Below are 17,735 nucleotides of genomic sequence, written 5' to 3' on the forward strand. Positions count from 1 at the left end.
TTTCGATTTCTGGAAAATTAGCCCTGTCTGCCATATGCCTGGCAGTTACCATTTGTTTGAGACAAGTTTTACCACATTTACACAAATAAAGTCCGCATATTTTTAGAAAATTTGAGGCACGAAATTGGGGTGCAGGTTTTATTTGCATCAAGGTTGGCAACATGGTCCTGGCTCACCTAGTTTTCGATATTGGGTGTACAGTTATGTTGTTTGTGTAACCGCAGATGGAAGAAAACTGCCCCCATGTCATATTTAATTGGAAAACAATTCAGACTTTTAATTTAAAACTGCCTTTACAATTAAATATAGTAGTATTTTACACAGTAACTTAAAATTCAAAATTTTTCCGTGTCACGATAGAATGCGTCTTCCAGAACATGCAGGGATAGCTTTCCGCACTTTCACTCACTACGGTGTGTCGATAGTGTGTTTCGTAGTTGTTAAGTTCGAGTGAAATCTTAATTCTTTTGTATTCAGCGCTTTAAGGAACGCCACACTATCACATAACAGGCAGTGTGTGGAGAAGCAGAATTCGCAAACACTGGCGATGCTGACAGTTGGCGAAAAAGCGTGGCTCAAAATTATAATCAATTCGTACGCAACGAACAATATTGTCAATGCCAATGAAACAGTTTTTATTATGCCACTGTACTGTGTTGCAATGCAGACGGAAGCGAAAGACTTCCTCCTCTCATAGGGAAGTTCACAATAATAACTATAATAAGAATATTTTAACAAGAAGCACCTACATTTTAACATGATGCAATGCATCCAAGGACCTTATAGAGTTTTTATTTTAATTTCACATTTTGTGTTGTGCACATAGTTCATTCTTTTATTACCTTTTAATGTCATTTGTGTTTGTGCATTTGTTTTAGACATTTGATGTATTTGTACTGTTTTATATTAGGGCTGATGATTGCCAGTCAAGGCCAAAACTAGTTCCAACCAGGATTAAGAATGTAATGTAAACATTGCATGACATAGTATTGAAAAGGTGGACCATATAAACATACGTTTAGTTATTATTGTGATCAAAATTCAATATGGCTCAAAGTACCATGAAGTTTATATCCTATGATAGGGAAGTTCGATAAGCCATGATGTTTTAAGGGCGTTGGGTACTTTCCGTGCAAGTACGAGGCATATAAAAATGCAAACAGTACAGTAATCCAAAAAATAAAGCACTTGCACAGGGGAGCCAGCATAATTTGTCCTCGTCTTTGAATCTTGTTTTTTTTTTTTTTCTTTCGTTGCGTGAGTATGTTGGGCAGCGACTTATCCAAGTGCATTATTTGAATAATGTAAATGGACCTCGTTGGATACATTTTGGAAATTGTTCTTTCCATAGTATCTGAAAGGTTTAAACTGTGAATCACTCTGACTGCATGCATTAATGGGTCTTGAAAGACACTGACACAGCAACTGTTGGCATTTCTGAATTACACGAGAACTGCCATGGCGGGAAATCATACGAGGATAGAGTTACTGTCCTGTGTTGCAATGCAGATGGAAGCGAGAGACTTCCTACTTCCTCCCCTCATCATAGGAATGTTCGATAAACCATGATGTTTTAAGGCCATCGGGTACTTTCCATGCAATACAGTACAGTAATCAAATAAATAAAGCACTTGCACATGGGAGCCAGCATAAACTTCTCGTCTTTGAATAATTTCTTTTTTCCTTTTGTTGGGCGAGCCTATGTTTGCCAGCGAGTTATCCAAGTGCATTATTTGAATACTGTAAATGCGCCTTGCTGGATACATTTTGGAAATAGTTCTTTTCCATTGTATTTGAAAGATTTAAACTGTGAATCAATGTTAATTCCATGCAGTAACAGATCTTAAAATATTGTGACGCAGCAAGGGTTGGCATTTTTGAAGTATGAGTTGGCAGTTGATTCGAAATCACGTAATTCGAAATCCGATTTTGCGTCTTAACGACTTCAAATTAACGAGGTTTTACCATATCGCAAAATTAATATCCGAGTTTGAGGGTGGGTCTTTTTAAAGTGTTTACATTGCACAAAAAGAATTATCCACCACCGGTCGTGTTAATATCCGCGTAATAAAAGACCGCGCGTGAAAAGTGTTTTAGACGTGGTGTGTGACGAATTTTAAAGTAATTTAGGAGACTATTCTAGTGATGCAAGAGACAACGAATCTTTCGATCTACAGGGAATCCAGCATTTTGCAAGTTCAGATTAATGAAATACCTATGCCTACCTGCTAATTTTCATGGCAAGTATATTTTACAGCAGTGATAATGTATTTTTATCATCTCAAATATGTTCAAGCAAAGCAGCTATATCCATAAATTTATACATTCATATTTGCGGAGTGATAAAAAATGTTTACGCCTATGTTATTCTTTTGACGGAAGGAATTTTAGTTCATTTCTTTCTTTTTGAAAATGAGCCTTCCTAAAATTAGGGTGCGGGGATTATTTGGCGGCAGGGATTATTTGAGTAAATAAGGTATTTTTCCTCCCATCATGTATGGAACTTTTGTCATCATTCTTTTTGCATGGCAATTACCAATTAGCTCAAGTCACTTTCTTTAGTCATGAACAACCTATAAAGAGAAGTAGTCTACACAGTGGTCTCCACTTAGGGTGGTGGTTGTACGGTTTTGCCTGGAACAATAAGTTTTTTTCAATTTTGTTCCGCGCACGGTGCACACTTTAAACCGTACGTCCAATGTTCCGTTTTTTAAATATTGCGGTTTAGACAATAGTATAGTATCGAAAAAGTGTGCAGTTATGATCAAAATATTTTGTATTCTGATTTCTGACCAATGATCAGCCATCACAGTTGAGAACAGCGCCTCTGGCAGTATGCTAGTGTTACTAGTGGGCATTTAGAGCACGAGTCTTCATTTTATTCTTGAGTTGCATTGTGAGCATACGCAGGATGTGTGCGGTAAACAGGAAGTTTCTTTCGCATAGTGTGTTAATGTGAAAGACAGCTACATTAACCACATGGAATATTTTGAGTGATAACCGTAATGAATAAATTTATAAATAAATGAGAACGGGAAGAGATCGATGAAGTTGACGAGAAAGACACAAACAAGAAGAGGAGGTTGCAGCAATATTGTTCCGTCTGGGAAAAATATTTCCCAGATTTAGCACGTCGCGGGTATTAAGTACAAAGCGAGATGCAGAGTGTGTATGGTACTGGAATAGCTGGAGAAGGCTTTTCCATTAGTCATGGCGGAATAACAGATGTACGGCAACATTTCAACAGTGATTTGCATAAGGAGAGGCAGAATTCAGTACGGCATGCAACTGTATTGAAAAGCTATGTTCAGAAAAATTCTTCAGAGTCAGAAAAGGTAAGTCAACATTTTCATTGTAAGAAATGGGTAGAGCTCTGCATTTGGAAGAAAACAACCGCTCGAGCATTGCCCACTTCGTGCCACTGCTCGACGGCTGGGAAAAGCCCACGCTGCGATAAGGCTGTGGCCGGTCGTCCTTCACCTCTCGGTGATCAGTGGAACGGTCGAGCACTGCCGGGCTCTCGAGCGTAATCATAATCCCGGTCGGTGACAGTAAAACCACCGTGCGCTCAACAGTGCGGATTCGCATTAGAAATCGTGTGTAAAACCAGTTGGTGACTGGGCTTTGAGCAGTGCAGACAGCGTTATAGATCAACCAAGTATAAGTCGTAAACGCTGCATTCAAGAAACGAAGAGAAGTATTCTGGAGAGAATTAGGAGCGGCTCGTTAGTCCTGAAGAAGAAAGATATGTCGGAAGAGGAGGCGAAGAGTGAAGCTTGGAAATCGTTTGCACTTATAGTGGATCCTGTCACGCAGGCTTCTTCTGGGTTAGTGCAGTGTGCCACATGTGATACTGTACTTTCTTACCAGCCAAGCAGAACAGGTATAATTTGGCGCTGCAAAAGTAACTGAGAATCAGAATTCCACCCAACACGTGCTGTACCAAGCAGCATAAAGAAAGTTGGTGTTGATAAGTTGGTCGATATGAGTGGAATAGATTTGCTACCGTTAAATACTTGTAGTAAGATTGGCTTCAAGAATTATTCGCAGGAGCTCATCAATGTCGGCGCTACTTATGGCAAAGTCAATAATAGAAGATGTTCTTCCGCACCCTACCACTGTATCACGGCATATTAAAGAAAAGGCCGAAAAAATACAAGCGACAATGGTGCCCAAATATTTGGGAAGGGTTTCGCAGCCTAAATATTCCGCAATGTGTTTCGATGTAATTTTTGCGATATATATAGGAATTCACTGGAAATATGGCTTTTTAGTAATCAGTAATCCTAAGTTTTATACATATTTAAAGGTTAAATTAATTTCGTGTGGCTATTTCTAGCCGAGTGCAGCCCTTGTAAGGCAGACCCTCCGATGAGGGTGGGCGGCATTTGCCATGTGTAGGTAACTGCGTGTTATTGTGGTGGAGGATAGTATTATGTGTGGTGTGCGAGTTGCAGGGATGTTGGGAACAACACAAACACCCAGCCCCCGGGCCATTGGAATTAACCAATGAAGGTTAAAATCCCCGACCCGGCCGGGAATCGAACCCGGGATCCTCTGAACCGAAGGCCAGTACGCTGACCATTCAGCCAACGAGTCGGGACATATTTAAAGGTGACAGGAATGCATTACGGATGTTTTGTTCATTTTTAGAGCCCATTCAAGCAGTGACCAAGTTCTTCCCATGAAAAAGTCCAAGGTGGACTGGAGTTCGGATGAGGACGACGAAGATGGACACACAAATACTACTAATGATCTCGACAGGTACCTTTCGCTCTCCAAATCCGACTGTAGCTGTGCCGAACGACACATTTTGAAGTGGTGGAAAACGTATGCGGAGTTATTTCCAAGGCTGTCGGTAGTAGCCAGAAGAGTTCTCTGCATTTCTGCCACTAGTGCTGCCAGCGAGAGAAATTTTAGCCAGGCCGGTCACCTGCTCTCCACCAAAAGATCGTGCTTGGAATCAGACAAGGTGGATGATCTCTTATTGATTCGTAAGTATTCTGAACATACCACGTAATCACAAGAAAGGAAACATTCCTTAAACGCTATGAATGTATGATTCTACTTTCATTTACTTCACAGGAAGAAGTGCAAACCGCCAGCTGTAGTAGTAGCTCCAGGAACACAAATGAATCCTGTGCATCAGACAGCACCGATGACGAAAAACGAATTGTATAGTTATGATTCACATATAACTTTATTTACAGGTCATAATTTGTTTATAAATTAACGCTTGTAAAAAGAAAATTGATGTGTATTTGTTTAAAAACAATCGTGCATTTCTTCTTGATCTTGCATTTGATATTAGTACAGTGTATATGTGGCCAAGTTTGGAGATAGGCTACATATAGCCCACTATTACTGTGTCCCCGTTTATCTAGCGAACGGAACGAAATACTATATGAAGACATTACAGTTCATACCGTTACAATTATTGGAATACTTGATCACCTCAAAGACGAAAATCCAATAGTCTGCAACATATTAACACACTTCAGATGTAACATATACAATTGTAATATTTAGGTTATAGAACTGATAGTAAAAAACGAAAGACATTTGTAAAAGAAATAGGTGAGGATTGATGTAAAGTAGTGGCCTATGATCTCAAGTCCGGCGAAGCGCAGCTCGCTGGCTGGCTAGCACTGAGTCCGCCGGTTACTGGCGACCGACCAAGCGTTTGGCGCGCTCGGCCAGTCGCTGATGGTCGGTAGTCCGGAACCGGCTGCACAGGACGCTCGGCCGCATACTCCCGAGAGCCAGAGAGGCGAGCGGTACTCGCCGGTAAAAATCAGAGATAATGCAGACCTCTAGAAATGGGCCAGCGTAAATTTTTTTAAACGAGTGGTCTCTCATGTAGGCCTACTTTTTTCCAGAAAAATGCATCGGAACTTACGCTTGTGTACCATGCTGTAAAACACTACCTACGTTATGTCAGCACAGACTGCAATGTCAAACTTCTGTCAGAATTGTTTCCAGATTCTTCCCTAGCAAATAAAATATCATGTGGGAAGACAAAGTGTGATGCTCTAGTGAAAGCTGTATTAGGTCCATATAGTGTGGAATGTGTAACAAAAGAATTAAGAGAACATGTCTTTTTTGGTGTGGGTTTTGATGCTTCAAATGAAGGAAACCAAAATTGTTTCCCAATAGCTGTGAGGTATTTCGACAAAAAACTAGCTATTTGTAACAGAATTATAAGCGTCTATGAAGATGCAAACGAAAGTGCTATAAAAATGTCAACAAATTTATAATAGAATTTTGAAACATGGTTTAATGTTGTACCAGATTTCAAGCTATACTGCTAACAACACAAATTCTAATTTGAGAAAAAAATTCTGTATATGTACACCTAAAGGGAAAATATCCAACCTTGGTTAAGTCTAATTGTTGTGCACATGTTCACAATTCATGTAAAGCTGGGATGAATTCTATGTCAACTGATCTTGAAATGTTGATAAAGTATTCAATTACTTTTCAAATTCAGCAAAAACAGTTTCACACTTAAAAGAATTCTTTCAGTTTCTTAATATTGAATACACTAATTTGTTAAGACGTGCCAACAAGATCGCTTTCTATAAAGTCTGCTGAGAAACCTCGCAGCAATAATATCTTATTTTTCAAGTGTCAATGACTGTCCAAAATTCATTAATAAATATTTGTTAGATTCCTCAGAATCAGATTCTGGTAATCAAACAATTTAGTAGAATTGTAACTACATTTCTCGTTACATTTAGCAGATGTTTTCAATGAGGCAGTTCTTAGTCTTGAAAAGAGTGATCTGACAGTCTGTGAGGTATATACTATTATGAAAAATTTGAAAATGCAACTGGAACAGAGAATGGGGGAATCATTTTTTGGTTACAAAGTGACTTGCACATTAAATAAATTGAATGGTTTACTGGGGAAGTTAAGGTCTGTGAAAATTATTTTATACATGCCTATGAGGTTTGTGTTAATTATCTATGTAAATGGTTTGATTTTAGTGATTTTTCTAATGTTTTTTCACTGATGAATTGTATAACTCTAGAAAACTCACCTCAGTACAGCAAGATTTTAAAGTTAGTGGAGACACTAGGTTTACAGGAAAAGCTGAATATTGATGACATGTGTTCAGAAGTTGTAGAAATAGTCAGTTTTCTGGTGAGAGTGGTGCTGGTTAAAAGCTAAAACTAACTCTCCTAAATAAAATAATACCAGATAGGTGGGTATATATCACCGGTTTAATTGGCCCAGAGAAAATTAACGTTTTGATGGTACTTAAAAGTTTGTCTTAAGTATATTTCCATCGATTGAATATACTGAAAGAGTATTTTCAGTAATGGCAATAAAATGGAGAGATGACAAACAGATGCTCAGTAGATTTAATAAAAAATGAACTTCTTGTGTACTTCAACTGTGATGAGAATCTTAAGGAATTTCTGAAGAAAGTTTTGTTGAATAAGAAACTATTACAAATTGCTTCTTCAAATGACAAGTACTTGCGAAATGTTCATTTCAATGTAAAGACTAACGCATTATTAGTTTGTAATAAATTAAGTACCTACATATTTCACACTGACGCTGTTATATTATTACCGGTATTTATTTGTTAATATAACCCTGGTGTCTTCTCTTAATCATGGCTATGATGCCTTAATTTAGCGCTATATGGCAAGGAAATGTTCCTTATTTGCTATCTGGAATTGAGCGACTGTTCCTTATTTGACATCCAGAAATCTGGCAACCCTATCTCCACTATATGCACTAGCCATGAATATTGGTAGGTGTGCTAGTTACCAACCGATGAGCCCAAATTGGCACAACAGGGCAAAATGCTGGCAACCTAAGAATGAGTTAGCTGGAAAATTTATAATTTGCCATAAGAGACCATTTATATCTATATATATAAAATAAGAGTTTTGTCTGTACATTGCTCAGAATTTGAAAAGAATGGCATTTCTGTATCGATCATGTCCACAGCAACAAGAAAATGCAGTTTTTACTTTTCTGTAATGTCTGTGTCTGTATGTACACGCATCACGAGAAAACGGCTGAAGAGAATTTAATAAAAATAAAATAAAATAAAATAAAAATAAAAATAATAAAAATTTAATAAAAACCGCTACAATCTAAGCTATAAATCATTTTATTCACGCCGAGTGAAATGGTAGGAGGGGAAGGCTTACAATTATTTCTCAAATATTTATATTATTAGTGGTTATATCGATACATACTACATAACTAAAGTTATATAGAATTAAATTTCTGATCATTTACGTCTTATGCAGTTTTACTTTACCGGCTATGATAACACAGATATTCATGAATTAGGATTTTTGTTGCTAAGTCCATATCAACGCCGAGCCCCAAGAAAATGGGTAAACAGAATTTAATGAAAATCGGTATACAGAGTCGGGGAATAAGAAACTACAGTTTAAGCTGTAAACAATGTTATTCACCCTGGGTAAAATGGTAGTTTAGGGGAAGGCACCTAAAATTTCATTTTTAAATACCGATGTTCTTGGTCCTATGGAAAAGTACTACATAACAAGAGTTACAGAGAATACAATTTCCGATCATTTATGTTTTATTCAGTTTTATCGTGCCAACTATGATAAGAGTGGCATTTCAGAACTGGAAGACAATTAATAATGTGAAGGCCTACAATATCGAAAGCGCATAACATTGATCAACAATAACATTGCAGTGACCGTTTTTTGTTGTGATGTTCTTTGTCTCTTATGCTGACATTCAACTCTGATAGATGGGATTACTGCTGCGTACCGAGTATAACAGCCTAACTGAATATTGGCGGGAAATAGCTGAGGAGTTAGATAACTCTTCTTTAGCATGCCATTCCTGTGGTTCATACATTTTCTGATACTGCTGGTACGTAACACACTGGTTCATCATAGTATTCCAGCTATTCGATACCTACTCTGACGTGCTGTTTTGAATGAGCAGTGTGCACACTTAAGTCAGAGGCTCAGTTAGTAGTAGTAGTAGTAGTAGTAGTAGTAGTAGTAGTAGTAGTAGTAGTAGTATGAACTGGTCTAGAATTACAATTTAGGCCTATTCCAAATTATAGTACAACAATTCATTAAAGAACTCAAAATTCAACCCTGAAAAGAGCCGTTTCTAAAGAAAAGCTTCTTCCTCTTCACTTTTATTAAATCTACATTAATTTTATTCCAAATTAGCAGCGAAGATGTGGTTTCTTCTCCAACTTGGAGGAAAAATTGCCTCCACGTCAGATAGTGCTTTCCTCCGGCAGTGTAGTGAATTGAGATTTTCCGACTCATTGGGTACTCCCAGGAAACAGCTAAACCACCCTGTTGATAAAAGGACGAAGGTTGTTCACAGATCACGGATGTCTGCGTCTTGGGCATTCCAGCTCTTTAGTTTTGGACTGTTAGTTCGACAGCGTAGTACTGTTTGTTAAAAGTGAGAAAATTTGTGGTTTTTCATTTCATGGAGTATTTCATATGAAAGCATTGCTCTTAATCACGCCATTCCTACTGACGTCATTGTAATGACCCATGTTCATTTCAGTTGGGAAAACCACTAAGAGAGTCTTTGAGAATCTATAAAGGCAGGCGGAGAGTGTCTGCCATTATAATGAAAACTCCCCAACCTGATTGTGACCGACGGTAGGCAAGCTGGCCTACCATTACAATGAAAATTCCCTAACCCAGTCTTCATATGAGAAAAGGCGTTGGTGACTTCCCCGTCGTGTTTCTTTTCTTTTTTTTTTTGCTAGTTGCTTTACGTCGCACCAACACAGATAGGTCTTACGGCGACTGTGGGACAGGAAAGGTCTAGGAGTGGAAAGGAAGCGGCCGTGGCCTTGAGGTACAGCCCCAGCATTTGCCTGGTATGAAAATGGGAAACCACGGAAAACCATCTTCAGGGCTGCTGATAGTGGGGTTCAAACCTACTATCTCCCGAATACTGGATACTGGCCGCACTTAAGCGACTGCAGCTATCAAGCTCGGTCGTCTTGTTTCTAGGGCAACGTTAAAAGCTATGCAACTTAATACAATCTTGCTCACAACGTTTACACTACCTAACCTAGAATTCTGTATACAATTTAGAATTCCGTAGCGAAGGACGTGTACATCAGCTAGTAAGAACTATAAAGGAATCTCGCACCAGCCATCCCAATGTGTGTGAGTACTTGAACTGAAACCATGTAATTTACACAATATGTAGACAAGTCACACACTTCTTGCTTGTGACGGGTATAGGTTTGCCAACACAGTGGGCAGGAAAATACCAACTTCCAGTTTTTGTATGTCAGGAACATGGTAACTACCTTGACACATTTAACACCTTTTCACTATCAGATTTTTTTTAAAATCGTGCGTGGACTATTCACGTATATACAGTATATGGCATATATGTTTAATGTTTACTATGTCATTTTACCCAACCATGTGTGTCTTTCATATTCTTGACTAAGCAAGTCATCCTTTTAATTTTTTCCTTTCCCTATCCTGCTTGCATGATATAAATACATTGCATACAATAGTAAAGTCTCGTAAAGTGCACATTTTTCACTGTACTATATGAAGATAAACTTTGATCAAGTCAGCAAAAGGATTTCTAAGCCATGTGATTCCGTCAATTTACAATCATGTTTTCAAACATTTTACTATACTATCGAAAGGTAAACTACGATCATATCAGCAAAGAGATTTGCAAGCCATATGACCCACACAATATAGATTCATGTTTTCATATTCCCTCCACAGATACTAACAAGCTCTTCTAATTGTAAAAACATATGTATTATGAAAGTATGGTCCATAAACAGCTGCAGCACAAGTTCCCTTTATGGTAGAAGCCTTACTAAGATTATTTATTCTCATACTTAATTAAAGTAAGATATACAGAATCTGTTAACCACCTTTTATCAGCACCATTATTTGATAAATGATACATTCAAAAGGGAAGGAATAGGTTAAATTATCACAGTAAAGCTACTCTGCTTGGAGAATAAGGACTTCAAATTTATACTTGTCGCGGGGGGGTTATATTAGCTTGTTTACTTTCAGCTTGTTCCATCAATATACTCATGGAGTCATGAAGATTGTACAGCCATACATAGTGTACATTAGTAAAATCTCAAAGTGCACATTTTTTACTGTACTATGGGAAGATAAACTATGATCATGTCAAATCTGTGATATCACAGTCCAAGTACTAGATCAATGGTTCCCAAATTGAAGATGAACAGAAACATAGTTTATGAAACTGTCTTTGCAAAGTAAATCATCCTCACTTCGTTCAACCATGCAATAATTCTAGATGGAGGATCAATTAATCTTTGGGAGCAATTCATATTCTTTGTATCTATTTCTCTTCATTTAATTTTGAAATGGTTAATAAAGATGAAGAAGTCATTTAATGGTGACTGTAGAAAAATAAGTTTTCACAAACTTATCTGTATTTCTAATGATTGCAGAGACCTCGTAACATTATACCCTCAGAAATCTTCACCTTTATGCAATAAACTACTAATAATAGTAATACTAGAGTTTAAGGGGAAGAACACAAAAGAGGGATGTAATTTTCCAATGCAAGGTGCAATCATTTCCAAGCTTCACAGCAAATTTTTTATTTTTTTCCCAAATAGTAAAAGGCACATTTATCCCAAAATGATTCAGACAATTTAGAATCATGTTTAGAGCATGGCATTACAACATTTCACCCTTCTTACGTGACTCATTAGAAGGGTATTCTAATCACATAGCCACCAGATGCGTCTCCGACTTAAAAATACATATTTTAGTATTATGTTCATGCAGCAATATAAATCAGCTGATGAATAATGAATAAGGGCCTTTACTGCAGCATTCAGATAAATCACGAACAATGTATTAAATTCATAATATTTTTCTTCAGAGATTTAAATGCATTTTGTATCAAACAAAGCATGTGCGATCAGTTATATCACTGTACAAAGAATGGGCCTGTGAAACGATTGGCTGGGAACCATCATACTACCTACAAGTATGCTTATTTCCAGAGTTCATGGTTTACAGCATTTTAAAATGCAGAATTTAGTGTTTTTAAGCTTGGAGTTAGAACTTTTGGTGTTTCTGACATAGCAACTTCTAACAAATGATTTGAAAATAAGGATTTTAAGAAATATTACATACAACTTAATCATCAGGATCAAATAATGGAGTTCACTCACATAATTCAGCACGATGTTTAATTATTATTTCCAACCATTGTTACTAAATCTGAAACCTTAATCGGAAATGGACACCACCAAACATTAGAAATGGCAGAAAGAAAGCAAGAATGAAAAAAAGAAAGGCTAAAAATATATTAATGTCTTCGAACTGCTTTGATATGTGAATGCATACTATATGCCTTTTCACGCGAGTTTAATCCTGATTTAAACAAATAGGCGGAGCACGTTGCCTTTGCACATGGACATAAACGTAGTTGATTGAAGAAACAATCGCCGCACTCGCTGAACTGTATGAGAGCTCGAAGGAAAGTAATACGTGGCATTAATTTTAGTTTATTACATTTAGAGTTTGGAAGAATACAAAATCAAATTGAAATATGGTTGTCATATATACCTGTATATATAATATGTTTTTTTAATACAGAATAGTGATTAAATAACGAGAAATGAAGGCACGAGGCGTGGTGTAATACAGGAAGTGTTCTCGTAGTGAGGGAAAGTCCCAAGCTGTACAGTGTGGAGATATGGTGTTGCATCTTGCAGCAGCAGTCAGTGTCAGTATTCATAGCGAGAGAAACGAAGCAAGAGGTAGGACCATCGTGTGTAGTGAAGCACAAAAGTGGAAAACCGCTCAGAAGTGACCATAGGCAGTGCACTGTGAATGTGTTCAATAAACTAAGTGAACAGAATCCAGGTTTAGTCGTTTATTCAGAAGTTCATATCTTCGCACTTTTATCGTATGCGATTCGCAGCCCTGTACGTCCGAACAGGAGAAGTTGACGGGGTGGAGGTCGGTACTACACGCTCAGCCAATCACAACTCTTTCTTTGGCGGAGGCGTGGACATACCATGTTTACATCAGGATTAAACTCTCGTGAAAAGACATAAGACATGATTTGGCTGGCTTTAAAGCTCTTTCAGAATGTGGGTTTGAGGGAACCAATTTTATTACAAATATTTTAAACTTACTTCAAGAACAGGCATCCTAATGAGAAGGATCTTAACTGAAGAACATTAAAGCATCCTTTCTTATTTTTACAATGGAATATGGTATTTACAAATCTCATGTTTACTGTAGAGAAATCCAATAGTTTAAAATTTATTTCACAAAAACAGTGAATTTTTCTTTGAGCCCATTTTTCAAATTACTGCCAATCTAAAATAATTAAACACCATGAGCAGAGGTTATAGAATACAAGGACATAACTTAAAGTGTTCTGGGCATTTCTTTCCAGCAGTGAAAAACCACGAACACTACAGTATATACTGTTGTAGGCTTTCATGGCCGATGTCTACAAGTTTTGCACCAATATATATAGTTTTGATTTTCTTCTGGGATGTTAAGCTGTGTTGACATTTTAAATGCGTTTGTGTATCTTTACAAGGGCTAATGCACAGAAGTCTACTATAATGCCAACAAGGCCTAATATCTTCGAAGAAGATTGATGCCTGTCACTATACTGTAATTGGTACTTCAACACACTACTTCTTCGACTACATGCACCACAATTCTCACAAATAAAATAAATACTTCATATTCTGAGGGCCAGTAACTTTAATAATTTATCAGATAACCCATACTGAAAAAGTTTTCACTTGGGAGACATTCATTTACAGCACTGCTAGGTTGACGCCTTCAAAGGAGCACCCAACTGTCCCCTGCCTCATTCCCAGCTACTACATATAGTATTATCAGTCTTTTTCTTAGCCCTACATTCTACTGGAAGATATTTTAGGGTTTAGTTAGAATACTCAAAAGGAGTTTTTGTATCATACACTAAATATTATAGACAGGTATGAGAGTCTCTGTTACAGAGAATTGTCAGACTGCTCACAAATTGGGACTGGTGAAGCAGATGTACGTCCACTTGGAGTGATGTTGCACTTTGGGGTAGGAGTTGAACTTCTCGAATTTCGGTGCCTAATGGATCCACGAGGAGAACTTCCTCGTGAAAAATGTTCATGTGCATAGAGAAGGAGACCTATATGCCTATTTCCTGACTCCATTGCAATGTTTAGTGCACTACAGCCATCCTGTAAACCAGAAATGTTCAATATAAAAAAATATATACAAATATCTGAAATAATGAGGACACATGACAGAAATTAAACAAAAATGAGCACTGAAAGGAATGAAGATCCTACAGCATCCCCAATCTAGATTTGAATTCTATACAGGGAACTGCTGTAAGTATAAAAGAGTCATTGTTTCAATTAGTTATCTTCATTGTGCATATGACAGCCCACATATTCACAACCTCTTCCTTCAATAAGTCTTAAAACATATTCACTCCTAACTTTACTCAATTTAATCAGCAATCATTAAATTGAAAATAACAAGAAATATGTAATTTGATAGTGACAAAGCCTAAGCAGAATATGCTGACAACAATGTTCCTTCAATTTTGAGGATCATGATTACATTTTGAATGTTAAAGATTCTTTTTTTGCTACCTTCATTTTAGTATTAAGCTGAAATTGAACTAGGATTCAAGACTTAATAGGTAATAAGAAAAACCTTTTTTAAAAGAGTGCTTACCGAGTCTGTAATGGATACATCACAATCAGGTTGCGATATTATATGCTTTACTATGTCAACAAAGCCATGGTCGGCAGCACACATCAATGCGGTACTACCATCAGCATCTTGGATGTTCATGTCTGCACCAGCTTCTGTCAGCATCTCAACCATTTCCAAACTGCCATGTGATGTTGCTAACATCAGAGCTGTTTGACCATGCTAAAATCATAACATAAGCAAAGTGATAAATTATTTCACTTTAATCTCCCTAAATTTATACACCAACATGTGATAAAGAGGCGGACAAATTAAGAAGGAAGCCAATTAACCCCTTTGCTTACTATATAAACATGTGCTTTGAACCGTCGATTTACCATTTAAATTTGGATGAAAATGAGGTTCATATATGGCTGTATTCAAATATTAATATCTCCTTAACATTACTGAAAGCTGCTTCATACATATAGATCAATATTTTAACCCAAATCATAATCTTAATGACATTTCAGAAAAGCCAATTATCCTATTTGACCTAATTCCCATTTTTAGAAATCTCAAACCAACAAGTTATAAGTCAGTTTTTTATAATATTCACAGCACCTTTCCTCAGCAGCCATCTCTTTTCAAACACCCTTCGACCCCGCCTTAATTCCGCACCCCTTCCCCTCCACCCCCTCTCCTTTTCCTGACCTCTCCCCTTGCCCCACCCCTTCCTTTTCCTTTGAATCTCACAACCGTTAGTATGAGGCACACAATAATACACCACATGCCGCAACAAGAGGTCTCATAACATATGCCATTTGACTAACACTCACTCACTCACTCTCTCCTCCCCCCCCCCCCCCCCCTTCTATTCATTAATTTTATCTAATTTTATCCATCATTTTATTCATGTTAACTTCATAGACACCGCAATGAATGGCGAACTTATACCAGCCACAAATTAAGAATGCGTCAGTTTTAAACATATCTTAATGTTTCATCCTGACAATGTCCAACAGCATTTCAGCACGTGTTTAACAAGCACTACGGGAACATTTCATTTTATTTACGTTGGTCGATGTGGAAACACCATCTAGCAGTTCTGTATCAGCTGGTGGTTATTTACAGTGGCATCCAGTGGCTTGCATACTGCTAACACCACTCAAGTAGATTTAGTGATTGATGATCTGACTACAGAATCAACATTTACCAGTTCCCGTTTTGCAATTGAAATTGTAATGATTAGCAATGATGGAACTAAAAATTCTATGAATATCAATACTAGAAATAGTCAGGATGATTAGCATACTCCAGATGCTAAGAATTTAGAGCCTAATTTATGTTTCAGATTTTATACTTAGTTCATCCTGGATTTTAATGTTAATTGTGTGTTTGTACATTAGTTTTCACGTCAACTGTGTGTTTTTATATTTGTTTAGTTATTAGATGCATTACATTAAGGCTGAAGATGGCCAGCCAAGGCCGAAACTAGTCCCTAGCTTAGTAATGTAATTCAATAATATTGCATAATATAGTATTGAAAAAGGTGGACCATACGACATTATTAATTATTATTATTATTATTATTATGTTTATATTGCATAACATGACTTTTGTTCTGACTTTGGTGCATATACTGTATAATGTTAAGTTGCATGATGCTATCTTTTATGGATGTTGGTTTGCAGAATTTGGGACCGTTTTACCACATTATATATCTATTATTGAGAGACGGCTGGAATTCATGGCATCCTACCTGGCAACCAAAGTTAGTACATACCGTACAAATCCTTTAACCCAATTATCCAAGCACTTTCTTATCTGCTGCGTGAGTAAACATTTATGCAAGCCGGAAGGCCTGATGCTGACCACTGTAATTCTTAGAAATAAGGTATCCCAGTATAAATTGCTATAAATTGAACCGTAAATTGTGCATTACTAAACGACGGCTCACGTTTTTCATCTATGTTAGACGAACAAAACAAAACAAAAAACAAAACAAAACTTGTATCACACTTCTGTGATGCCGCGTTACTGAGATAGTGGCTTACGAACCTTGGTTTTGTACTGAACCACCTTCTGTCGTTATCCCGGAATTTCCTACCCGGAACTCTCACTCGTCATGTATCAGGCCAAAATGATTGAAAGAAAGAAGGCAGTTGGGAAGCAGCAAGCATGTACGCTGCAGATTGCAGTTTTGTGTTGGACTGTGTTGTGAAGTGGTGTTGTCATGCCGCCTGTTAAAAGTGTAAGAAGAAACCTTGTGTCTAAATGGACTAAAGGAAAGGAATTCCTAAGAACGGATGGTGATGTAGTTCATTGTGATTGTTGCAATAAAGATGTAAGTACCTGTGCTTTCTTTTACTTGTCTTCAATAGTTTATTTTCTTTAAATATTTATATTAGCACCTTATAGTAGACAGTGACCCACTTTATTTAAATTTTACTATTTCTGGAAAATGCACACGTAAAAAGAATGACACACGTTCCGTTTGCAGATTAAATGTTCAAAAAAGTTTCAAGTTGATCAACATATAAGTTGTTTCACACACTGCAAAAAGGAAACAATGAAAGAAAACCAAAACGGAATGTGTCCGAACATTTATTACCATAAAACCGGCTCTGCCAGGCCCAAAGCCATTTTTAATGGATTTATGTGATGCTCTAGTGGGGGCCCTCCTCTGCGAACCATGCGACCTTGCCGCGGTGGGGAGGCTTGCGTGTCCCAATGATGCAGATAGCCGAGCCGCAGGTGCAACCATATCGGATGGGTATCTGTTAAGAGACCAGACTAACGAATGGTTCATCGAAAGGGGGGTAGCAGCCTTTCAGTAGTTACAAGGGCGGCAGTCTAGATGATTGACTGATACGGCCTTGTAATAATACTCAACACGGCTTAGCTGTGTTGATACTGCTACACGGCTTAGCTGTGTTGATACTGCTACACGGCTGAAAGCAACGGGAAACTACAGCCATAACTACCTCCTGAGGACATGCAGCTCTCTCTGTATGAATGATGTACTGATGATGGCTTCCTCCCGGG

The 17,735-nt window shown here is 37.5% G+C and overlaps 1 protein-coding gene across 2 annotated transcripts in view; it reads right to left on the reverse strand.

The window, feature by feature from the left end:
- Positions 1-11,527: 11,527 nt before the first annotated feature.
- LOC136864720 (KN motif and ankyrin repeat domain-containing protein 2) overlaps positions 11,528-17,735 on the reverse strand; it is a 480,434-nt gene continuing 474,226 nt past the window's right edge. For both annotated transcript variants that reach the window (XM_067142058.2, XM_067142057.2), the window contains 2 exons: positions 14,730-14,930; positions 11,528-14,224 (listed from right to left, as the gene is read on the reverse strand). In XM_067142058.2, the coding sequence (XP_066998159.2) occupies positions 14,000-14,224; positions 14,730-14,930 (426 nt within the window). In that variant the 3' untranslated portion in view covers positions 11,528-13,999. The remainder of the gene's footprint in view (positions 14,225-14,729; positions 14,931-17,735) is intronic.

Source organism: Anabrus simplex, chromosome 2 (genome assembly GCF_040414725.1).
Source record: "Anabrus simplex isolate iqAnaSimp1 chromosome 2, ASM4041472v1, whole genome shotgun sequence".
NCBI lineage: Eukaryota > Metazoa > Arthropoda > Insecta > Orthoptera > Tettigoniidae > Anabrus > Anabrus simplex.